The 26,762-nt window shown below is 41.7% G+C and overlaps 1 protein-coding gene across 5 annotated transcripts in view; it reads right to left on the bottom strand.

Annotated features, from left to right (window-relative positions):
• Positions 1-26,762, bottom strand: part of LDLRAD4 (low density lipoprotein receptor class A domain containing 4) — a 436,744-nt gene that overhangs the window by 189,166 nt on the left and 220,816 nt on the right. For all 5 annotated transcript variants that reach the window (XM_054017887.1, XM_054017885.1, XM_054017890.1 and 2 more), the window contains one exon: positions 17,726-17,866. In XM_054017887.1, coding sequence (XP_053873862.1) covers positions 17,726-17,866 — 141 coding nt within the window. The remainder of the gene's footprint in view (positions 1-17,725; positions 17,867-26,762) is intronic.

The raw sequence follows: 26,762 nt of genomic DNA, 5'->3' as shown, positions 1-26,762 counted from the left end.
TATCATGTAAAGCAACCATAAACACATGAAAAGACCTAGGTTTACAATTTATTATTAAAACTCTACTATCTACACAATATACATAGACATAAAATGTAAAAACTTAAATATCTTAGAAACAGTAGCCAATCAGTTGTTTTAATTGTCATATTTGAATTCAGCACATCAAAATACATAATAAATAGCACATTTTATCTCTGCAGCAGACGACTTCTCAAAAATTGTAGACCAGTGTTATGAGACAAGGAGAAAAGAAGTTCCCGGTCTATCTTTTCCATACCATTCATTCTTTTGTGTACTTTTATTATGTCCCCTCTTATTGGTCTACAGTATGAAGTAACAGTCCTGGTCTTTTCAGTCTCTCTTCATATGAGAGTTTTTCATTCATTTCATTAATTCATTTCATTGTTATTGCTCTTCTCTGAACCCTTTCTAGATAGACATATTTTGATGTCTAGTACTGAACACAGTATTCCAGATGAGGGTGAACCAATGATTTATGTAAAGGCATTATAATACTTCCCATATTGCTCTCAATCCTAAGCCTTATTAATCCTAACATTTTATTTCATTTTTGACTACAGAGGTCTTCCTTCAGATGTCCATAATGATACCCACTTTCCAGAGTTAATACAGTTAATTTAGAACCCAATAACATGTATGACTAGTTGACATTTTCCCCTCCAATGTAAATTACTTTGCATTTATCAATACTGATTTTCATCTGCTATTGTGTTGTCTATTCACCTACCGTAATTAAATCATTTTGATGTTCCTCAGAGCCCTCTTTGGATCTGTTGTCTATTCACCTCCCAAAATTAGATTATTTTGAAGTTCCTCAGAGCCCTCTTTGGACCTGACTAACCTAAATCATTTTGTGTCATCTGCAAATTTTGCCATTTCACTTTTCACCCCTTTTCCAGGTAATTACTAAATATATTCAACACGACCAATCCTAGTATGGTTCTTTGTGGTACCTTGCTGTTAACTTTTTACCATGATGAAGACTGAGTCCTACTCTGTTTCTTGGGTCCTAATCAAATTTTCACCTAAATGAGTTCTCATGTGTCTACCTACGCTATTACTGTGGTACTTAGAAGCTGATACAGCAGAGGAAAAATAAAGCTAAATCTGTAAGTGTTAAGCAACAGATCACAAACAATTCATAATTACAAAGAAGGCTTGAGTTTTTTTCTGGAGGTTTGTATTTTGAACAAGCTCTCTTTCATTAAATTGCTTGGGTAAAGGGGCGATTACCCCACAGAGATGATGAAAAGGTTAATGTGGGCTGGAGAGGCCAATGAACAAACCTGGTTGCAACTGGAGGTTGGGCCAGGCCCAATCAAATATGAGTCTCAGCTAGGGAGCAGCTGGGTTGTTTCTTTAAATAGAGGAAGCTCAGAGAAGAGGGCTGCAAAGAGATGGGGAAGCACTCTGTAGTTCCTCTTTGGGTAGTAGAGGGCAGAGAAACTTCAAGAAGAAGTTCATACCCTGGCCCTGATGCGAGAAGCTAGCAGGAGTAAAAGAGACTCTAAACAGGCCTGAGAGAAGGCCAACACACCCACAAATGGCCTTGGGAGCAAACTGGAGCTGAGGATCCAGATCAGGGAGGCAACCTCTGAGCCAGCATTCTGTAGAAGAACTGACGGCTGTGGAGGACTCAGGATGGATTAAAAGTTCAATCCTGGGGAAAGTGCAGATAAGTGTTTTTTTGTTGTGGTTTGTATTTCAGTTTTGACTTTGATGAAAAGACTCCAGAGAGAAGCTCTGGGCAGCACTGGGTTTACAGTGGCACCGTGGCGCCAGGCCCACACTTGGAAAGGGCCCATAATGACTACCTGGGGGCCCACAAAGGGTTAATCCAACCCTGGTCACAGCCCGGCAATGTGAAGAGTGAGCAACTTCCCAGCACCGGCTGAAACACTCAGCAGCTCAGGGAGTGCAGTGCGCAGACGCAACAGGGACTGGGTGTTACGGGGTGGGCTGGGAGTTGTAGTTTGCGCACCACTATGTTCTGCTGGGGCCCTCAGACCTGCGCTGCCAGCTGCACTACTAGTCCCAGAATGCCTTGCGCCACACTGTGAGCTGCCCCAGTTAAAGTGGGCGGAGTGGACCAAAAAGTCCCAGGCAAGGAAATGGTGCAGGGAGAGGGTTCCTGGCACTGATCCCACCGCGTCCCTCTCCAGCATTGGGATAGGGGCTCCTGGCTCGGCCCCCTCAACCCCGAGTCTCCCCCACTCTCCTGGGGTGGTGAACCCCCCTCCCCCCCGGTGACCGTGATGCCTGGCTGCAGGCTCCTGGGCACCGTCTCGACCCTGCAGATTTGCGCAGAGGGCTGTCTGTGGTCACCGAGGTACAGTGAGAGCAGGGCTGGGCGGTGGTGGTTGCCATGCCCCCTGCCAGTGGGAATGCCCAGAAAATTCCCCCTGCACTTTGGGGAGGAGAAGGGGGAGAGCACTGGAAAAGGGACCCTCCCCAGCCTGATGCAAATGAGCGAGTGAGTGAGGATGTGGGAGAGTGAGCAACGGAAGGAGGAGGGTTAGAGTGAGTGGGGTGAAGCCTCGGAGAAGTGGCAGGGCAAGGGTGTGTGTGTGTGTGTTTATCCCTTTCTCCCTGCAAAAGATAGGCACCAGCAATTTTCCTCCCAACACTCCACCCCAGTAACTTTACTGTTTCACTTGAAGTGAGGCAAAAAGAGAAATAGGTGAAAGAAACTAACTTTTTAAAAAGTTTTGTAAACATTACTGTACCAGAGTAGAAAATCCAGTTAACAAAATTGTATTTACAAAACATAATTTTGGGTAGAGGACATGGTGGTAGGGAGATGCAGAGCCCCAAGCAGGTTCTGAGCATTTTAACAAAAAGACAAAACTAACAAACAACCCCTTCTCACACAAGTAAACCAAATTCAAGAGTATTCTGGGTACACTGATGCTAGCCCAGTTTGTTCTCTGTGGGCTACGTGGAGGTCTCAGTCAAGTGTGGTTTCAAATATCTTATTTTGTTTTTAATAAATGTTTTAATCCCCATCCCAGCAGTACCAGATTTACTATGGTGCCAATGGTGCCATTGCTCTGGGCCCACACTCAGAAGGGGCTCATAACAACTACATGGGGGCCCACAAATATGTTTGGTGCTGGGCCCACAAAAGGTTAATTCGGCCCTGGCTCTGGAGCCACATTACTCTGACAGAAGAGAGGAACAGGAGAGGAACCCTCTATGGGGCAGAAGACATCATACTGATGGACCATTGTCAAGTGGGAGACGTTGATACACTGGAAAGGGAGAGAATTTAAAGTGACCTGGCCAGAAAGCCAAATCATGAGAAGAGAGACCACTGCAGGGCTGGAGTTGCTGTCTGAAGTAGGAGCTAGATGAAAAATGAGCTGTTTCACCAAACCCAGGCACAAGGAGCATCCTGTGATGAGTGCACTGTTCTACACAATCACAATATTCAGCTGAATTTAAGATTCTGGAACTTCTGTAAAAGTATGTCCATGGTCCTGTGCTCTCTAGCATATTTCTCTCTCGTGTTATTTATTTATAGGCACCTCTGTGGCTTCTCATCATCTCATTGCAAGTGCCTCATGAACTTTAATTAATTTATTCTGACAACACCCCTCTGATGTAGGGAAATGAAGGCAAATAGGGAAATGAAGGCAAAGAGAGGTTAAAATGATTTGCCCCTGGTCGTTCAGGAAATCTGTGACAGAGATACGAAAAGAACCCAGATTTCTTGACACCAAGACCCAGTCCCTGTCCACAAGACCATTCATATTCTTCATGTCATCTCAGCCCTACCCTTCCTTTTCCAGTAGGCACAAATGGAATTCATTTTCCTCACACCTTTTAAAAGGTTTGGTATAAGGCGGCGTGGTTGGAAAGCTTTGTACTGTAGGTACACTGTAAATGCACTTCCTGGAGGGAATCTATCATCTACTACTAATATCCAGAGCCATTTGGCTGACCATCAGTACCGTACGTATCTTAGCGCAAACAGGTGTTCAATACAAAAGCTACAGAGTCTGGTCTGACAAACAAAAGCAATATGGGTCTTCCATTTTGTTATTTACAAAAACCTCTTTAAAGAGAAAGAAGAAAAAGACTGAAAACAAAAGTAATGATTCCAAGTGGCATCTGGCAAATCTTTTGCCAGCATGAATACAGATTTCTTCAGGAATGCCAGAACCTACTGGAAGCAAGTCAAGACTGTTTGTTATTAAAATAATTGGATGGTAGGGAGGAGAGGGAGAGATTATTGTTATTTTCTGTTGAGTACTGACAATGAAAGGGAGACATGGATGGACAGACTGAGGTGCTGGAGTGGGACAAATGAACCCAGAAGTAAAATTTCCTTCCAAAAGAACATAGAATCTTAGCATAGTGGAAGATAGGAGGAGGTTGTTTGTAAATCAGATAGTGTGTGTACAGTATCTCACTTATGTTTCCATATGGTTTAGTTCTTCTCATCAAATGAGCAAGATTTCAAGAACATTGACCCTTCATGTTGCAGGAGACTTAATAAACGCACACAGGATCTAGAAACTCCTCACTAGCACCTCTACAATACTGAATGCATACATATAATACTGTATGGCTGAATAAAAATAATTCTATGCAAACAAGACTCATCTGACTTGTCATAACCTACTACCTACAGACAGCTGAAAGCAAACTGCCACAAACTAAGAGGTATAGATTTGTTTTATAGATATACTTACATTCTTTATTTTAGTCCATAGAGGATAACATTCTAAACCTCAGCAAAACTTAAAGAAGCAAGAGATCATTTTAGAGAACAGCACTGCCAAGAACACAGTAATATCATCATCAGTTCCACACATTTGTTACTGCATTCAGCACAAGTGCCGGGAGAACATCTGCAGTGTAAAAATTCAGCCCATTAGTTCCTGCAGCTTGTTAGCATATTTTAATACTGTGTTCACAGCTTTCTATTTCTATCAAGGTGTTACTAGGTGCCAGACTCTGTATTCACATACTGCGTCATTATTCCCTCTCACCTTTGCGAACCTATTACACAGCAATACTGGAAGGGAAAAAGGGGTCTGAGGGAGAATGCGAAGGGAAGAATGAAGTTATTGGTACTGTAACAATCTGTTAGATGAATACATTCTACAAGGAAAGGTTCTGATTTAAGCAAGCACTACCAGAACATCCATTCCCTCAGGTATACATCTCTCTAGTTTCTTGAACAGTTTCACTGTTTGGAGAAGATGCTTATCTTGAATAAGGCATCCAACATAGCTTAACATTTATAGAAAAAATATCACCATTGCTGAATCATCACTATTTTACGTTACTCTGACAGTGGCTCAAGAAGAAGTGCATTCCCTATTACGGCTTTTGCTGAATCAACAAAAATATTTCTTTAGAACCTCATTTTATTCCCAAAATTGTAACAATTTCTACTTCTGTTTTAATTACAAATGGGAAATACCCTACACACTTAGCATTTCATAGGGATGCTGCTGTAGATCTTTTTATAATATGCAACTGCTGACATTTTTCTTAAATCATAAATAGTGTCTATTCATTCTTTGTTTGTGCAAGATGTAAATAAAACATAAATGTGTGTATATAGATTCATAGATTCTAGGACTGGAAGGGACCTCGAGAGGTCATCGAGTCCAGTCCCCTGCCCGCATGGCAGGACCAAATACTGTCTAGACCATCCCTGATAGACATTTATCTAACCTACTCTTAAATATCTCCAGAGATGGAGATTCCACAACCTCCCTAGGCAATTTATTCCAGTGTTTAACCACCCTGACAGTTAGGAACTTTTTCCTAATGTCCAACCTAGACCTCCCTTGCTGCAGTTTAAACCCATTGCTTCTTGTTCTATCCTTAGAGGCTAAGGTGAACAAGTTTTCTCCCTCCTCATGACACCCTTTATAAACCTGAAAACTGCTATCATGTCCCCTCTCAGTCTTCTCTTTTCCAAACTAAACAAACCCAATTCTTTCAGCCTTCCTTCATAGGTCATGTTCTCAAGACCTTTAATCATTCTTGTTGCTCTTCTCTGGACCCTTTCCAATTTCTCCACATCTTTTTTGAAATGCGGTGCCCAGAACTGGACACAGTACTCCAGCTGAGGCCTAACCAGAGCAGAGTAGAGCGGAAGAATGACTTCTCGTGTCTTGCTCACCACACACCTGTTAATACATCCCAGGATCATGTTTGCTTTTTTTGCAACAGCATCACACTGTTGACTCATATTTAGCTTGTGGTCCACTATAACCCCTAGATCCCTTTCTGCCGTACTCCTTCCTAGACAGTCTCTTCCCATTCTGTATGTGTGAAACTGATTTTTTCTTCCTAAGTGGAGCACTTTGCATTTGTCTTTGTTAAACTTCATCCTGTTTAACTCAGACCATTTCTCCAATTTGTCCAGATCATTTTGAATTATGACCCTGTCCTCCAAAGCAGTTGCAATCCCTCCCAGTTTGGTATCATCCGCAAACTTAATAAGCTTACTTTCTATGCCAATATCTAAGTCGTTGATGAAGATATTGAACAGAGCCGGTCCCAAAACAGACCCCTGCAGTACCCCACTTGTTATACCTTTCCAGCAGGATTGGGAACCATTAATAACAACTCTCTGAGTACGGTTATCCAGCCAGTTATGCACCCACCTTATAGTAGCTGCATCTAAATTGTATTTGCCTAGTTTATCGATAAGAATATCATGCGAGACTGTATCAAATGCCTTACTAAAGTCCAGGTATACCACATCCACAGCTTCACCCTTATCCACAAAGCTCGTTATCCTATCAAAGAAAGCTATCAGATTGGTTTGACATGATTTGTTCTTCACAAATCCATGCTGGCTGTTCCCTATCACCTTACCACCTTCCAAGTGTTTGCAGATGATTTCCTTAATTACTTGCTCCATTATCTTCCCTGGCACAGAAGTTAAACTAACTGGTCTGTAGTTTCCTTGGTTGTTTTTATTTCTCTTTTTATAGATGGGCACTATATTTGCCCTTTTCCAGTCTTCTGGAATCTCTCCCGTCTCCCATGATTTTCCAAAGATAATAGCTAGAGGCTCAGATACCTCCTCTATTAGCTCCTTGAGTATTCTAGGATGCATTTCATCAGGCCCTGGTGACTTGCAGGCATCCAACTTTTCTAAGTGATTTTTAACTTGTTCTTTTTTTATTTTATCTGCTAAACCTACCCCCTTCCCATTAGCATTCACTATGTTAGGCATTCCTTTAGACTTCTCGGTGAAGACCGAAACAAAGAAGTCATTAAGCATCTCTGCCATTTCCAAGTTTCCTGTTACTGTTTCTCCCTCTTCACTAAGCAGTGGGCCTACGCTGTCTTTGGTCTTCCTCTTGCTTCTAATGTATTGATAAAAAGTCTTCTTGTTTCCCTTTATTCCCGTAGCAAGTTTGAGCTCATTTTGTGCCTTTGCCTTTCTAATCTTGCCCCTGCATTCCTGTGTTGTTTGCCTATATTCATCCTTTGTAATCTGTCCTAGTTTCCATTTTTATATGACTCCTTTTTATTTTTTAGATCATGCAAGATCTCGTGGTTAAGCCAAAGTGGTCTTTTGCCACATTTTCTATCTTTCCTAACCAGCGGAATAGCTTGCTTTTGGGCCCTTAATAGTGTCCCTTTGAAAAACTGCCAACTCTCCTCAGTTGTTTTTCCCCTCAGTCTTGATTCCCATGGGATCTTACCTATCAGCTCTCTGAGCTTACCAAAATCTACCTTCCTGAAATCCATTGTCTCTATTTTGCTGTTCTCCCTTCTACCCTTCCTTGGAATTGCAAACTCTATATATGTACAGGCTCCCTCACTCTCCTGCTCAGAGGGAGGCCACTCAGGCTAGTCCTGTGCGGTCAGGACCAGAGTCTGTGAGACAGGCAAATAGTCAATACCAGGCTTTAGCCTGGGCTGGGGTAGCTCAGGTAGTCGGCACTTGACTACAGTCTATCAGGGCTGTCTGGGGCCTGGGCAGAACTCAGGCAGCGAGTAAACACACAGGGCTGGTCTACACTGGGGGGGGGGAGGGGAATCGATCCAAGATACGCAACTTCAGCTACGCTATGTCAAAGTATCTTGGATCGAATTACCTGGGGTCCACACGGCGCGGGATCAACGACCGTGGCTCCCCCGTCGACTGCACTACCGCCGCTTGCTCTGGTGGAGTTCCGGAGTCGACGGTGAGCGCGTTCGGGGATCGATATATCGCGTCTTAACGAGACGCAATATATCGATCCCGGATAAATCGACTGCCACCCGCCGAAACGGCGGGTAGTGAAGACGTACCCATAGTCTCTGAGGGGCTGGCTTTGGCAAACAGCAAACAGTCTCTAAGGGTGAGTGGCAAGGGAGCTCCTGTGCTGGGCTAGAGCCTCCTTGCACTGTGTAGGGGGTCAGCCACCCGGGGGTGGGCTGGCAGGGGGACGCGGGCCCACCCTACTCCACCGCGTCCCAGCCGAGGGCCCTGACAGGGGCAGGATTGGCTGCCCCTGTGTTGGTGGATATCCAGCCGCAACACGCCGACAGAGCCACGCTGGGCTCTGCAGCCGGCTGCTTCCTGCCTCCCCAGGGTTTGGTACCTGCAGAATCCAGGCCTCTTCCGGCTCTTCAGGGTAAATGGCAGCGGGTACTCCGGGCCAGTCCTCGTCAACAGCTGGAGGTCAGGAAGAGCCAGGCCCAGGTTCCTCTTAGGGCTTCTGGAGAACAGGTCAAGCGTCGTCTTCCGTTGCAGGCTCTCCCTCACCTGAGCTGCCAGGCCGGCCTTTTATACTTCCGGCCACGGGGGTGCGGCGATCTAGGCTCCGCCCTCCCAGGGGCATCTAAGGTTCCCTCACTCTTCCAGTCGGAGTGAGGCCACTCAGGCTCACTACAGTATACTTTATACATTTATAATGCATGGGGACTAATCCTGAGATGTGCTAAGCAGTTACAGGTGCACGATCAGACCCTATCTTGGCAAGTTGTGCTTTTTAAATTTAAATCTTATAGACCAAACTCAAATCCAGCTTTCATGTGGTGGGGGGAGGGGAGGGTGTGAATTTGGTCCAGTACTAAATATAGCAAAATTCTGCATGAGGCTGCTATGGTCCTTAGGTTTTTGAGTTTTTAACACCACTATTCAGAAGACAATACAATGTTAACTGGAAGAAAAATCCAAATTTTTCTATAAAAAAATGCCAGAATGTGAAACGTAGATGCTTAATAGAAAGAAACAGTGTGAGCCAATGTCTGCTGATTTGTGAGAGACTTTTGCTATGGTGGATCCTAAAAGCCATCTTCTTTCACTCTTATGCCTATGAAATTCAAGAGAGATGGAGCACTTTTCTCCCCCTCGGTGTTTCACCATAATGCTAATTTCTCTGACCAGGATAAATATCCTATGCTTTTTATATACCCAGAAGTAAAGTGTTCTTCCATGGGATTCAATTGGCCAGACATTACTACATTACACCATCACTTTTTAAGGAATATTTTAAAGAACCAGGTAGGTTTTAACTAGATCTTGTTACCATAAGGGAACATATGCTACACTACATTTTCATGGGCCCATTCCAAACCCCTACCCACTAACATTTATATGACATCCTTATCTTTAAATTCGGAAGCATCCACAGCTATATTTAGTTGCACCGTGACAGAGCCTGTTATCATATATATTTTGCTACTATTTGGACCAAGACTTTTTATAATGAAACAGTTAGACCCAAAGTAATGAAAACATCTCATATTAAGGAATGGTGCTTACACACGTTTAACTTTAAGCGTGTGCTCAACTGCTTTTCTGAGTAAGGTCTTAGATTTTTAATAAGATGGCATGTCTGTTCTTGTTTTTAATCACTGACTCTGAAGAACAGGTGGCTTACTCCGTATCAAAGGCAATATATTTTGGTTAAAGAGCGCACAAATTTGTACATAATTTTCCATACAACACAGACTGCTGTAACCACCAAAATGCATCGCTTTCTATGAGCTCCAAGATGACAGTCCTCAGGAAACTACAAGAAAGAACGTGTGCAGTTCATGGCTTGGGGTCCCCCCATTTCACAAATCCTTCTCTGAAGGAATTTCATTATTCCAGTGGTCTCCACTTTGCAAATCCATATATACATACACATGCGTGCACACAAACATGCAAACACATCCCACAGAGGAATTAGAAGCTCTTTATTTCACTAATCCATACACTTTTAGTCTTCACCAAAAATAGATGCCTCTCAGCCTCAAAGATTTAACAATAGAGGCTTCCGGGTGTTGCCATATTATTAAGACTTCATTATTTTTACAAATTATACTACAGAACGTGTAGTAGTACAGTACAAAGTATCACAAATAACCTAAATGTGAACTACTGTACACGTGTCTCATAGAATCAGACTCATACACTTCAAAGCCAGAAGGGACCATTATGATCATCTAATCTGACCTCCCGCACATTGCTGGCCACAGAATCTTGCTGCACCCACTCCTATAAAAGACCCCTAACCTCTTCCTGTGTTACTGAAGTCCTCAAATCATGATTTAAAGACTTCAAGTTACAGAGAATTCTAGTTTAAGCCAGCAAGTGACCCTGTGCCATGCTGAAGAGAAAGGAAAAAAACCCGTCTCTCTGCCAAACTGACCTGGGGGAAAATTCCTTCCCAACCACAAACAGAGCGATCAGCTAGACCCTAAGCATGTGTGCAAGATCCACCAGCCAGACACCTAGAAAAGAATTCTCCATAGTAACTCAGAGCCCTCCCCATCTAGTGTGCCATTTCTGACTGAAATAGAACAATAGATTCAAAGGCCAGAAAGGACCACTGTGATCATCTAGTTTGACTTCTGCATGACACAGGCCACAGAAGTCCCTGATATAGTTCCTGTTTGAACTAGAGCACATCCTTTAGAAAAACATCCAATCTTTATTTAGAAATTGCCAGGGGATGGAAAATTCACCACAACCCTTGGAAGTTGTTCCAATGGCTAAAATGTAAATGTTAGAGGATGGCTTCCTAGGGCGACATGTTTCTGCTTAAGAGAAATTAAAGTTGTTCATTTGATCAAAATATGAAGAGTCTCTGGAGGTACAGAGTCAGGCATACATCTGCAGAATAAAGAACTATCAAACATTAGTCTGCAGTACTCTTAGGGGATGAGGGTTGTTTATTTGGCTTGTTATTGCACATTATTTTTAAAAGCCCCTTCAGAACACCACCTCAGTAATGCTTTAACAATTATGAAAATAGAAACAGTGTTTATACTAGCTGCATGCTTGGGAGAAGACAATCTAGAGATTTCCAATAACATACAATTTATCATTGCTCATCTAGACACCTGTGTTAGCCAAGTACAAACACAGCACAGATGTAATGCTCATAATTAGGAATTATTCAATTATCATTATATTTGAATGAATGAGGAAAAAAAGTAAAAGTCAGATTGGAAAGATTTTAGAAAATTGTATTAAGAAATTGTACAGAGATTTAGCCACACAACTTCTACCAAATTCTATGGCCAAATTCCCCTGCAACTGAAAATGTATGGGGGTGAGAACTGTAACAATCTTGGGGTTCATTAAATAACAAACCAGTGAATGAGAAAGGAATAAAACTTTAATAAAACAAACTGGAGAATGTCTCTGGTGAACTGCTGCATACAGACATGGGGTGTTCCCAACCCTCTCCCTCCAAGACACATCTCAAATTCCCATGTTTATAATACTGTCCCTTATGATGGAGCATCTTTAAATCATAATCTTCTACAAACATATCTCTACAAGAACAATGTCCAACATGTAGTACTGTGAGCTGACGTTAACATTACAGCAGTTTCTCCATGCTATTCCAATTTATGTATTTTCTTATACTAGGATTACCATATTTCAGGTTCCCCAAAAGAGAACACTGCCAGGAGTGGAAGGAGAAGCAGCTGGGGGTGTATAGTTGGGGGATGTTGGAGAGAGTATTTGTGGGGGGGGATGCTGGAGGGGTGTGTGCACTGGGAGAGGGTATTTGGGGGATGGGCAGGGTTTTGTGTACTGGGAGGGTGCAGGAAGGGGCATTTTGGGGGTGCTGGAGGGGGTGTGTGTATACTGGAAGTGGTCCTGGGGGTGCTGGAGGTGAAATCTGGGGAGTGCTGGAGGGGGTATCTGTAGCCTCACTCTTGAGGTGGGGAGCAGTGTTGCTCCCTGTCATGGTGGCAGGGTAGCTGGCACAAGCCCAGGCCTCAATGCCAGCCCATCAGTCAGCGCCTCCCTGTGGGCCTCTCCCTCTCCCCAGGGCTGGGAGCTGGCGCCTAGGTGGGCAGGATGGCAGCTACAAAGGAGGGACCAATTGGATCACAGAGACAGCTCTTTCTGAGCTGCAATGCCTGCTCTGCAAAAATCCGAAAAATCCCAGACATTGCCTCTTATTTTAAAAATCCGCCTGGATGTTTGCCACACTTTTTAATACCTCAGTGTTCCAGAGAACTGTGGGTGCTTGTCTCACTGAAGTCTGCAGGGGTTTTGCCATTGACTACACTGGACCAGGATTCCACCCGTGTCCACACAAAGGCAAACAGCACTTGATATTTTGAAAACAAACCAACCAACCAAACAAAATTAAATAAACACAGAACTCAAATACTACTCTCAGATCATGCTTTGCTCATTCAAACTTTAGATTTATATTAACAGCAACTTTTTCTTGATGGACTTCAAAATCTGCAGACAATAAACAATTTAAAAAAAACAAACACTTTGCGTACAGCTTCTAGCATTTCAAGGTACAAGACAGGGGTTAAAGAATTAAAACAAAATGGATTTTCTAAAAGTAAACAAAAACCAACAATGGAGTATTTGGTTTTATACAGAGAACCAGAACTGAGACCACTGGGGGTAATTCTGCAACATTTCACCAGAGATTCATCTTGCCATTTCCAATAAGATACCAAATGTATTAAATCCAACCATTGTTATAACTCTGCTGGTTAAGAAGCATACACTTCTAGGTCTACTTCACACAGTTTTATTTAATGAGCAAGAAATGACTGGTACTTAGTAGCAAAGCAATGAAAATTTACAGTACCAAAGAGCATTAAGCTCAATAACATCTCCCAGAGGCTTTCCTTGGTTAGCACAGCATCCCCACACCAAAGTGAGGGCAGAGCTGGCTGGATACCCCACAACACATCATCTGAATGGAGGAAGAAGGGGAAAAAGCCAGAAAAAAAATGCTTCCTGATCAAGCGGACCAAACTGAGGGAAAGTGAGCAGCAGGGGCATTTCCAAGTGCATACACTGACTAAACCAATCAATAAATACAGGCCCTAACTAAACAGATTGATGTGTGTGTTTTATAGCCATATGACGGCTTTCCCCTCTCCACCGTTCCTCCCAAGTACCACACTCCTGAATTAAATCATTCTGCATTCTCTGGACATATACAGTTGAAATCAATAGCGTTAAAATACTATGCCTCTTTCTCTCTCCCTCTAAAGCCTAATAATAGACAAGTTTCAGCTGAAATCGGTATTGACCTGTTATCAGTAACAGAGGGCCTTGTGTCTAGCCTGGTGAAGCAGGATCTGCATTGATTGCTATCTGATTAGAGGAGAGCTCGTCCTGACTTTCCCCAGTTACTTAAGCTGGCGTCTCATTGATTGTCCTTAGAGACCACAGCTCCACTCAGGCAGAGAGAGTCTAGACAGTATTCATGATCCATCTGTCTGGCACAGCCAGGCTGATGGCAAACTCTATTAGAAGTGAAACAATCTTTTTTCTCTCTCCTCCTCCCATCTCCCTTCCCCTCTGCAAAGCAGTAATCTGACACTGAAAATTACTATCATTGTTGCAATTCTCAAAATAGCAGTGCCAGACTTTCATTAACATCTACGCTAGACTGCTAAATATTTAAAGAAATGGATAAATTTCACCTGAAGTGGGACAGCCCGGCACACATGAAAGCAGAAACACAATCAAAATGTAAATCTGAGAGGCTGTTTTTATCTGCACAAATTCAGTGACACAGTAAGAGAGCCTTGCAAAAGGCTTTTTTGAACCTCTCTATTTTGTTATTAAACAAAATATTTTCCTTTGTTTGAGTTTCTTGTTTATAAAGCAGAATCATTCTTCAACCCCCCTATAGATTTTTACAAGGTACACAGCTGTCACAAAAGGTGTGGGGAAGTAATATTTATTTACCTCACCAAGGAAAATAAAGATTCCATAGTAAACCCTGACATTACTACCCCAAACTGTAGTTAAGTGTCAACCTCATTAATGCTGACAGTTTACCACCTGATGTGTACATAAATTTCATGTGACATGAGAGATGCATTCTGCCTCATTTTATAGTTCATCTCATTTTCACACAAGTCAGTATTTTGTTTAAATAGCATGCCCATGTGTACACACAGAACACTTCACACAACCAGTTTCACTGAAAACAGGCTATACAGTCAACCAGACAAACTAAGAATTAGATTTCCAGCATTTCTAGAAGATGCAATGCTTCTCAGTTACTCTTGGCTGCAGTACTGTGTGCTGCAAAGAGACAGCAGCCTTAAACTTTCCATTCCTTATGCCACTTTCAAAATCTAATTGCTTCCTAGAAGCCTGGGCAGTCTAAGGTAGGGGAATCACTTGCTGCACAAACACTGGAAAAAACTAGGACAAATGAACTGTGCCCTGGTAGAATGAGGCATGTTGTTGAATTCCTCAGACAGTCCTAATTTTACAGGTCTCTCACAAGTAAGCATACAGGAACTTTGCAAGGCATGTCAAGTCACTACTGAGCCCAGGACTGCAATGGTGAAAACTCTGCGTTTGCATTCTTATCCAATGCAAGTTTAGTTGAGCTTTTGTTTCTTTTTTTTCCTATCACAGTTTTCTGTAATTACTGTATGCTAGACCTCTAAATAGGCACATAGCTGCTATGTGATAAGTGCTCTATTACCAGAGTACTAAATAAGTACTACTACTGTTAGTAATAATACAAATGATAAATTGTGCTGCCTCAAGTTGACAGAGGCTGCTTTCTAGGAGGCTGGTTGGACAGAGTCATTCACCACACACTAAAGCCTTGTTTTAACTAGGAGAAAAAGTGGATTTTAACACACATTAACTAATATATGTTAAAATCCTAGTGTAGACAAGGCAAGGTGCAGTTTGAATATATTTGCTAGTTAAAATTTACCTGCACCAACTAACATGCATTAATACTACAACTTTTCTTGTCTGCACTAGGATTTTAACTCGTGTTAGCAAACACACATTTTTTTCTAGTATACATATGACCTAATTGGCCTATAATCTCTCACCGCTGTACAGGGGCAAACCCCTCAAGAGGGAGAGAGACTCTTCCTGTAAATCAGCAGAGGAAAATGGATCAGGCCACATCCTGCAAACACTTACATATTTGCTTAACTTTTCATATGTGAGTTGTCCCATTGAAGTGGGATGACTCATGCAGAGTTAAGTAGGTAACTGTTTGCTGGGCTCCCTATATGCTGCAGCAAATGTCCTGGTTAGTACTGGCATGTTTAATTTTCCTTGGATGCTCGTTCTTAAAAGCACTGTCTTTGCCATTTTGCCCTCATTTATTCTCGGTACTGTGGGTGACCACGAAAAAAAGGTCAGTAACAGTATCTTTGGAAAGGCCAAATCAGTAGAGTTCATCATGGCATCAGGTCGTGGTAGCAGTTTTATCCTATTAAAAATGTTCAAGCACAATCTTTTCTGCCATCACTGAGTCCAGGCATCAGGTACACCACAAATCATTCTATCACTTTTGACATAACTTAACTAGATCAAGCAATAAGCAAAAACAGTGTGTTCAGTGCTTGACTATTGACATACAAGTGAATGAGAAATTCACCAGGAGCCAAGGAATGCACATCCTAACATGGATTACTGTTATCAAGGTACTGCGTGTTTAAACAAATTCAAGCAGAACATTCATAGCAGTGTTAATTTTGCATTATTGTGAAGTCAGATAAACATAGTTTGTAGGGAAAGAAAAAGTCAAAACAAAAAGAGATGAGTCACTTTTAAATATAATATAGCAGTGGGAAGTCATTAGCACTTTTTAGTGCCAGGCGACACCACCTAAAGATAAAGTGACTCCAAGAGAAAAAGAGGAGGTCAATCCTGCTGGAACTTAAACCCAGACAAAGATTTCCAACATATTTACATATTGTTTCAGTGATATTTCCTGTGTATTCTATGGAAGGTGGTGTATATCAACCAAAATATCCTACAATACAGGTGACATAGTGATACTAATGGTATAAATCTCTATTTGAAAACACCTCTGGTGAGCAGTGGTGTTACTTTTATTACCATTCAGTCACTGATATGGGGGCCACTAGAAATATTAGCTGTTGGGTCATTTCAAGCCCACACAACATCTCATAGGGGTTCCTATTAAAAACACTGTGCAAAAACATGCCCAAACTCCCTTAATTCAAAATGTCATCTCTTTAGAGCCTGTGGACTTCACTTTAACAACTATTTTAGAAAGCTAGTTTCCTAAGCTGGAAAGCTAACAGACTACTAGATCTATTGCCTTATTCAGAATAATCTTCTGTTACGTAACACCACTGGTACTAATTTGTATCATATAAGAGCATATTTAATGGCCAGTAAGTGACAAATACCCCAATTAGTTTGAGCATTGTTTATAACTACTATTTTGACTGTTGGCTTTTATCTTTTTTCTCCTTGGTTCGCCATTGAGACTATTATTTTCCCATATATCTTTTTATTTATTCTTTTGATTTAAAGCAGATGTTCCTCTACTAACAAGCTCCCATCCTGGGTTGCAGGAGGCCTTACAACAATTAAAATTGACAACCTCATAATACAACAAGTTGTTTGTTTAATAAAATGATTGAAAATGGCTGTCCCTAATCCATCCTCTCAACCTGAGTTGAAATGGCTTAACCAGTACTGTATAACAGAACCAAACTATTAAGAAAATGTGCTAGCTGACCCATTCCACTGGGGTATAGGAAGCTTTCTGTAATGGGTGTTGAAAATGGTACGTCTCTGTATGCACAACAGATTTACAGCCAAATAATTTTCAATGTCCAAATTATGAAAAAGCATTAAGATATAAGAACACATCTTAAAGTGTGCACCGGTCAATGTGAAATATACACAGATGCCAATAAACTTCTATCATTCTGTGCAAAGAGATTATTGTATTTCAAAGAATAGAAAATTAAAATATTTTACACGGACACACAAACACGCACATAGACTCACTCTTGTCAGAAAGCAGGCACTGCTTTTAGAATAAAAATAAACTCATTTAACGGACAACTATTGCATAAAACACAATTTCTACATGCAGCCAAATTAAGCTCTGGAAATTGACATAACATTTCATTTTTCTAGGAATGTGTTAAAATAAATGAATGTAGATTGTATATTTTCGAAACAAACTTTCTCAACAACTGGCAATAACTTTGTATGTCCCATAAGAGCTCATCATCATGAGAATAGCTGCAGTACTGAAAAAAAAATGCTATCACTTCCCCAGAGTTAGAAACTTCCTGGCTGAAGGAAGCTATTGCTTAGAGAAAGCAAATTACAAATTACTGCTGGTGAAGAAAAACAACCTTTAATTCCCGTTTCACCCAGCACCTTTCCAAAACATACTGTAAACCAAATTGTCAACCATAAAAGTAAATTCTGAAGTGACAGTGTGCACAACAGACACACACAAAAGGTAAGTTAAGTACTTACAGCTGAAGATGCCTGGAGGTGGATGCTCTGTTACAAGTAGACAGTTCTCCTCATCGCTGTTATCCCCACAGTCATTCTGTTGGTTACAAATCAGCGAACCAAGATACAAGCATTTACCACTGGTGCAGGTGAATTTGCACTCTGAAAAAGCACAACAAAAACTGTCATGTAATCAGTGCTTACTTTTCTCTTTCATTGTACAATACTGCTATAATGGCAGCTATTACAATTACTGAAAACGAATTTAGTTTCAGGCAGGGGCTATAATAGTGGATGCGCCATTCTCATTCTCTTGCTGAATCACACAATATAGTGCTGGCTTAATAACTATAACTAGTGAATGATTAATTGTACAAGATACATTTTAGACCACCAGGTTTCAGACTTGCATGACGTAAAATGGTATCAATTTTTAAAGAGGTAGCGTAGTCGATAATCTCCACGAATCCTGTTCAGCCCCGTAAAGTTATTCCTTTACTCACCTTCCCAACTGCCAGTCTCCTAGCTAGTTATGAGCACGAACTCGCTGTCTCCACATTGAACTCCCAGATGCCCCTATTGTTTTGCAACTGTTACGTATCATTTTAGTAAGTTTCTAAAACTTCTTCAATTTAGTGTGAAGGTGTAGATCACGGGGTTCTAGTTTTCTAAATTCTGTTTTACTACAAAGAAATAGATGATTTCCCCTGAATGATGCAGGAATTCTGAAGAAAAATTAATATGTGATCATGTATTTTAAGACTGTGTCACAATGCATACACTCAGTAAGGCAGTCTTAATTTTGGTTTATCCTAATTTTTCAGTGCTTGACTTTGTAATCTTAAAGTTCATAGATAAATAGATAATGATATCAGAACTTATCTATCTATATATACATAGCTTCCAGTAATGTTATTGAGGGTTGTGCCACTAAAGCCCCACTCATCAAATTAAGATTAGACTAGTTAGAGCTAAATTCTACTCTCATGAAGGTACATGCAATTCCCATTGATATCCAGAGCAGACGTACACACACTTCTAGGGACACAATTCAGTCAAGAGTGTACATGAAGGATCTCTACATATTCCATCCTCCTCAAAGACTTGCTCCTGCAAACTCTTGCTACCACCCACAAATATAGCACTAACAACATTGGAAAGATGGTGTTTGCAGTATGCCTGGAAACTTAACACATATCACCTCTGCAGACCTCGCAGGGGGAGTGAGTTCCAAAATCAAGGATCTCTGACAGAGAACATCCTGCCAGCAGCCTCCTCTCATTTATACTGAGGCAGCTCCTACTCAAGTGCCTCTGCTGATCTCAACTGTGGCAGTGTGCCAAAGGAAGATAAAGATTTTCTCACTAATCAATGGGGCTTACCCAGGAGTCTGCCTACGCTTTACTTTTTCACCAAGGCAGGTTCTTCTAACAATGGAAGATCTATGCCTCAAATTCTGTAAAGCTTAGGGACAAAACTTCCTCAAGTTCCTTTTTATCCCTTTGCTTTTCTCCTTACTAGTATGAAAGTGCAAGTGAACGCCAGGGCGTAAATCTCTTCATTGTGAAAGGTGCCAGGCTAACAGCCCTGGAGACTGAAATCCTTCATCTACTCAAAGAACATACAGCAGGAGCAGTGCCAGCACAAGCAATGACTATGTAAGCTTCTCCCCACATCATTCAGCCAACATGTATGATGTAGAGGATCACCTTTAGGGACATTCAGTATCCATCCTTACTCTGGCTATGCCTTCACTGCCTTTTGCTTCAGTCTTCATTAAAAGGTTAATTGTGACCAGATACTCAATTAATATTGACAGCAAGGGGGGAGAAATGCAAGCCAAGACAGGGAAAGACCAGATTAGAGAATATTTAGAGACATTAAATGCATTCAAGCCAGCAGCGTCTGATGAAATTCACCCTAGGATACTTAAGGAGCTAGCTGAAGCAATCTTGGAATTGTTAGCAACTATCTGTGAGCACTCCTGGAGGACAGGTGATGTCTCAGAAGACTGGAGAAGGGAAACAAAGAGGACCCAGGAAATTATAGACCAGTCAACCTGACTTCAATACTGGAAAGATCCTGGAAAAAATGATGAAATAAGCCAGTTATATGCACCAAGAAGACAATAGGGTTCTAAGGAATAGCCAGCATGGATTTGTGAAGAACAAATCATGCCAAACCAACCTTATTTCCTTCTTTGGCAGTTTATTGGCTTAGTGGATGGGGGGAAGCAGTAGATGTGGTATATCTTGATTTTAGTAAGGGTTTTGACAAAGTCCCAGATGACATTCTTAGAAGCAAACTAGGGAACTGTGGTCTAACTGAAATTACTATAAAGTGGGTGCACAACCAGTTGAAAAATTTTATTCCGATTAGTTATCAGTGGTTCACTGTCTAACTGGGAGGGCATATGTAGTGGGGTCTCACAGCAGTTAGTCCTCGATCCAGTACTATTCAATATTTCCATTAATGACTTGGATAAAGGAGTGAAAAGTATATTTACAAAATTTGCTGATGATACCAAGCTGGCGGAAGGGGGGGCAGGGATGGATGACATAAGATTAGAACTCAAAATGACCTTGACAAATTAGAGAGTTGGTCTGAAATCAACAAGATGAAATTCAATAAAGACAAGTGCACAGTACGACATATAGGAAGGAAAAATCGCATGCACAACTACAAAATGAGGAATAACAGGCTAGGTAGTAGTACTGCTGAAAAGGATCTGAGGCTGTTTTTGATCACAAACCGAATATGAGTAAACCATGTGATGCAGGTGTGAAAAAGGCTATTATCATTCTGGGATATATTAACAGGAGTGTCATATGTAAGACACAGGAGGTAATTGTTCCACTCTGCTTGGCACCGGTGAGGCCTCAGCTGGAGTGCTGTGTCCAATTCTGGATGCCACCCTTCAGGAAAGATGTGGATAAACTGGAGAGAATCTAGGGGATGGCAACAAAAGGATAAAAGGTTTAGAAAACCTAACCTATGAGAAAAGGTTAAAAAAATGAGCGTCATGGGCAGCAGGTGGAGCCCCACTTCAGGGAGGCTAGCCCCTGGCTCTGCCACTTCCGTCCGCCCCTCCCCCCATGGCTGGAGTCCCGAGACCCCCTGCCTCCACCCCACAGCCCAAGCCCTGAGATCCTTGCCCACCTCGTAGCCCAAGACCCCGTCCCCTCTCCATGGCCGGAGCCCAGATACCCCCTGCACACACACCCCGCAGCCAGATCCCGAGACTCCCTGTACTCCCTACGCGGCCGGAGTCTCAGACCCCCTTGCAGCCCGAGATCCCCTCCCCCATATGCAGTTGGAGCCCTGAGACCCTCTGCCCACCCTCCCCCGTGCAGCCAGAGGAGCCCCGGGCCAGCCGGAGCCACAAGCCCCCCACCTGCTCGGAGGAGCCCCGGGCTGGCCGGAGTCCCCTCAGCCACACCTCCCCTCCGCAGACCCCAAGTTGCCCTGCGAAAATTCAAAAGCTCTTCTCTTCTTCTCTCTTCCGGAAGAAGAGCCTGAGCTTTTGCTATGCCCCATGCAGGTTCTGGGGTGGCTGAGGAGGCAGTATGTGTTACTCAGCGTCCCAGGAGTCCTGGGAGACTACTAATGCACCCAGGAAACTGAATAGCACATTCTACCTCCTCAGCCGCCCCAGAACCTGCATGGGGCATAATAAAAAGCAAACATTTCCCCCACCAAACCTGCAACCAGGGAAGCAGAGCCTTCCCTGGCCTATTATATCTGCCGCCCAATGCTGAGTGTGTTAATCTTAGAAAAGAAGACTGAAGGTTAGTTACACTCTGGAATAGGCTTCTAAGAGAGGCCGTGGCTGTGCAGTACCTTTGGTAGATGTTATTCAATTATATTTAAATAGCTGTGGAGTCCATTGTATTACAAATGCAAAGTTTATGTACTATTGTGGGACTGTATATAATTTCTCTAAGGGGAAATGTAGCCAAGTTAAACCCTGGGAAGTGTTATGAGCTTCAAAGGACTATTTTAAACAATGTGCCAAACAAGAAGGAAATACTGGGACAAAGTTATATGGGTTTCCTAGGAAACACCTGGAGGGAGGAAAATGCAAATTCCCACCTCCAGACCCAACCTTTTGAAGCTACGCCCTGAGGAGAGAATCAATGTCTGACGGATTGTTTACTGTCTCTGAAGATCAAAGACCCAAGCTGTATAAAGGAAAGGCTAACCTATGCATATGTGGGCTTGTTCTGAGCAAAAGCTGTTATGAGCTTGTAACCACAGAACCTTGAGGGGGGTCTGAAGGACTGAACACCTGCCAGAGCCCTTGTTGGAGTTGGCAGTGACCTCTGGTAAGCTTATTAGCATACATATACATTCTTTGATTGTTTTTAATATATTTTCTCCGTAAGGCTTTCACCTTAAGAATAAATGTGCTTGCTTAGAAAGGGCCGTGTGATAATTTATAAGTGCAGGCATTTATGCTGTTCATACCTCAGGAGAAAAAAAACAGAAGTGCAGACGCTGGGCATTTAGGCTGTCTGGCTTGCTGGGGAACTGTGCAGCCTGAAAAAACCCCAGTCAGGAGGGAGAGAGACAAAGGTCTCTGCCCAAGAGAGGTGACAGCTGAGGAGTCGGGAGCCTAGAGTGGGTGCCCTCGAGATCACTTGGCTTATCTCTCAAACTGTATCGATCTATCCTTGAGCAGTGTTTGTGAATACTAAGGATGCGCCACAATTCCTAATGTTGATCATGAAAATTTCATTGCCCTGAAGCCAAACAGACCCCAGACACTGTAAACTTTTAACAGTATTTTCTCCTTTAAGCTCTACACTTACTATTTCTGCCACCACACAGGTTATAATGTCCTATTGTTCCTCAGCAATAGCATTTACAAGATTTCCAACCACTGTACAAAACACATTTCAGGACTGTCTTAGGGCCTCCTTGGAATTGTTTTTCTTGTCCTTTCCGGAAAAGTAGAGAGCATTCTGTTCTCTCAACAGTCATTTATTTTTCAAACATTTTAACGGGTATGAATGCAATTCTTTCCTCCCATAGCCACCCCATGGTTCTCATACTAAAAGTTTAAATGTTTTGTTTTTAGGCAAAAGGGGAGAAATTACCAAGGAATGAAGCCCAATAGTAAATATTTAAATTTTAATGTAAAAAAATACTTTTTTCCATTAATATGACTGCATTAGGCTTTCTCACTAGACCAATTTCCCTGGCAAATATTCTCTAGATTTATCACACAGGAGATAGGAAGTATCTATTTCTAAACAAAGGTAATATTCTTCTGGGGTATTCTGATTCCAGACACTCATATGTAATCAAAAGGAAAATAGCAGGACTCAAATGGAAGTGTCTCTTTAATATCAATTTAAGAAACATGCAAAGGTATTTTATTTTAAGTGGATTTTTTCAGTAGTCAAGGCTTCCTTGGGGCTAAACTCTGGAATAGCCAAAATTCTGATTCTGCATAACTCTGAAGTGATCTGTGATCTCTCTCACTAATGATATGGGACTGTATCCAACTCCCAGTGAAGTCAAAGGGAGTCTTTACATTGACCTCAATATGGCTTGCATTGGACCCACTGTGAACAGACACCGCAGGAACAATAATCACATCCCTACAGAGCACTTCTAACCGCTCCAGAACATGGCATTTGCCTGTATGTCTGGAGTGAAAGATACAATGGTCGGAGCAAAGAAGGGGAAGTATGAATGGTGAGAAGAGAATGGTAATAACTTTTCCTACTGAACTTTCTGAATAAATGTAAGTGGCTTTGGGGGATATATCAAATGAAACATCAGGAGTACCAAACACATTTTTTGGACATACAGTAGCAAGTGTATGGTGGTACTGTATGGAAATGTTACCAAAGAAATTCACCAACTTACTTTGCACTTAGACAGATTTTTACATTTTATTTATATTGGCTCAAATCTTGAGGTCCTTACTCCAGCATTTTGCCTAAATAAGGTCCTCATAATTCAACTTCAATTTTATTTCACTCTTACTCCATAATATTTCGATTGCACAAATTGTGCAAGAAAATATTTTTCTCTTCCTGCCCTATTGTTCAAGAGTAAAGAACAATTTGAGGGCTTGGTTATCTTTTTGTTCCCCACTAAAGCACTTCTTGTAAAGTCATAGCTAAACAGAGGAATCTTTTGCAACTAAGAGTGTCATTATCTGCATATTTGCAAAGGCAACTGAAAGATCTGCTTCAATATTAACATTTTATAGTTGCAGCACTTTGGAATTCATTTCTATAACAAGTTCTCCAATGCAGTATCATGAATAACTGTGACAACAGAGGAGAAAAGCTACACTGGCAGATTGCAAGAGCAGAAAAGTACGTTCAAAGGGGTTCAGATTTTGCAGATATTTTAACTGAAAAGTGCAACTGAAAATGTGGGGAAAATTCTATAAAAACGAACATAAAAATGCAAATTAACAGCTTGCTAAGCGATACACCACTTCTGCTTGGTGAATATCAAACACAAGGTTGCTGGAGGTTAGCATATCTGGACTGCTACTTTGGGCCTACACTTTTAATGTCTTCATGCCGAAATTTAATATGAGACTTTTTTACACCTCCTCCCAACATAAAAAACTCAAGCATGATATAAGAACATAACATAAGAACATAAGAAAGGCCATACCGGGTCAGACCAAAGGTCCATCTAGCCCAGTATCCTGTCTACCAACAGGCCAATGCCAGGTGCCCCAGAGGGAGTAAACCTGACAGGCAATGATCAAGTGATCTCTCTCCTGCCATCCATCTCCACCCTCTGACAGACAGAGGCTAGGAACACCATTCCTTACCTGTCCTGGCTAATAGCCATTAATGGACTTAACCACCATGAATTTATCCAGTTCTCTTTTAAACTGTGATAGTCCTAGCCTTCATAACCTCCTCAGGTAAGGAGTTCCACAAGTTGACTGTGCGCTGCGTGAAGAAGAACTTCCTTTTATTTGTTTTAAACCTGCTGCCTATTAATTTCATTTGATGACCCCTAGTTCTTGTATTATGGGAATAAGTAAATAACTTTTCCTTATCCACTTTCTCTACATCACTCATGATTTTATATATCTCTATCATATCCCCTCTTAGTCTCCTCTTTTCCAAGCTGAAGAGTCCTAGCCTCTTTAATCTCTCCTCATATGGGACCCGTTCCAAACCCTTAATCATTTTAGTTGCCCTTTTCTGAACCTTTTCTAGTGCCAGTATATCTTTGAGATGAGGAGACCACATCTGTACGCAGTATTCGATTTATATAAGGGCAATAATATATTCTCAGTCTTATTCTCTATCCCCTTTTTAATGATTCCTAACATCCTGTTTGCTTTTTTGATCGCCACTGCACACTGCGTGGACATTTGCAGAGAACTATCCACGATGACTCCAAGATCTTTTTCCTGACTTGTTGTAGCTAAATTAGCCCCCATCATATTGTATGTATAGTTGGGGTTATTTTTTCCAATGTGCATTACTTTACATTTATCCACGTTAAATTTCATTTGCCATTTTGTTGCCCAATTACTTAGTTTTGTGAGATCTTTTTGAAGTTCTTCACAGTCTGCTTTGGTCTTAACTATCTTTAGCAGTTTAGTATCATCTGCAAACTTTGCCACCTCACTGTTTACCCCTTTCTCCAGATCATTTATGAATAAGTTGAATAGGATCGGTCCAAGGACTGACCCTTGGGGAGCACCACTAGTTACCCCTCTCCATTCTGAGAATTTACCATTAATTCCTACCCTTTGTTCCCTGTCTTTTAACCAGTTCTCAATCCATGAAAGGACCTTCCCTTTTATCCCATGGCAGCTTAATTTACAAAGAGCCTTTGGTGAGGGACCTTTATGGAAATCTAAGTACACTATGTCCACTGGATCCCCCTTGTCCACTTGTTTGTTGACCCTTTTAAAGAATTCTAATAGATTAGTAAGACACGATTTCCCTTTACAGAAACCATGTTGACTATTGCTCAACAGTTTATGTTTTTCTATGTGTCGGACAATTTTATTCTTAACTATTGTTTCGACTGATTTGCCTGGTACAGATGTTAGACTTACCAGTCTGTAATTGCCGGGATCACCTCTAGAGCCCTTTTTAAATATTGGCATTACATTAGCTAACTTCCAGTCATTGGGTACAGAAGCCGATTTAAAGGACAGGTTACAAACCTTAGTTAACAGTTCCGCAACTTCACATTTGAGTTCTTTCAGAACTCTTGGGTGAATGCCATCTGGTCCCGGTGACTTGTTAATGTTAAGTTTATCAATTAATTCCAGAACCTCCTCTCGTGACACTTCAATCCGTGACAGTTCCTCAGATTTGTCACCTACAAAAGCCAGCTCAGGTTTGGGAATCTCCCTAACATCCTCAGCCGTGAAGACTGCAGCAAAGAATCCATTTAGTTTCTCCACAATGACTTTATCGTCTTTAAGCGCTCCTTTTGTATCTCGATCATCAAGGGGCCCCACTGGTTGTTTAGCAGGCTTCCTGCTTCTGATGTACTTAAAAAACATTTTGTTATTACCTTTGGAGTTTTTGGCTAGCCATTCTTCAAACTCCTCTTTGGTTTTTCTTATTACATTCTTGCACTTAATTTGGCTGTGTTTATGCTCCTTTCTATTTGCCTCACTAGGATTTGACTTCCACTTTTTAAAGGAAGTCTTTTTATCTCTTACTGCTTCTTTTACATGGTTGTTAAGCCACGGTGGCTCTTTTATAGTTCTTTTACTGTGTTTCTTAATTTGGGGTATACATTGAAGTTGGGCCTCTATTATGGTGTCTTTAAAAAGCGCCCATGCAGCTTGCAGGGATTTCACTTTAGTCACTGTACCTTTTAACTTCTGTTTAACTAACCCCCTCATTTTTGCATAGTTCCCCCTTTTGAAATTAAATGCCACAGTGTTGGGCTGTTGAGATGTTCTTCCCACCACAGGGATGTTGAATGATCTTGTATTATGGTCACTATTTCCAAGCGGTCCTGCTATAGTTACCTTTTGGACCAGCTCCTGCACTCCACTCAGGACTAAATCTAGAGTTGCCTCCCCCTTTGTGGGTTC

The sequence above is a fragment of the Malaclemys terrapin genome, chromosome 2 (assembly GCF_027887155.1).
Source record: "Malaclemys terrapin pileata isolate rMalTer1 chromosome 2, rMalTer1.hap1, whole genome shotgun sequence".
NCBI lineage: Eukaryota > Metazoa > Chordata > Testudines > Emydidae > Malaclemys > Malaclemys terrapin.
This window is presented reverse-complemented; position numbering and strand designations above follow the sequence as displayed.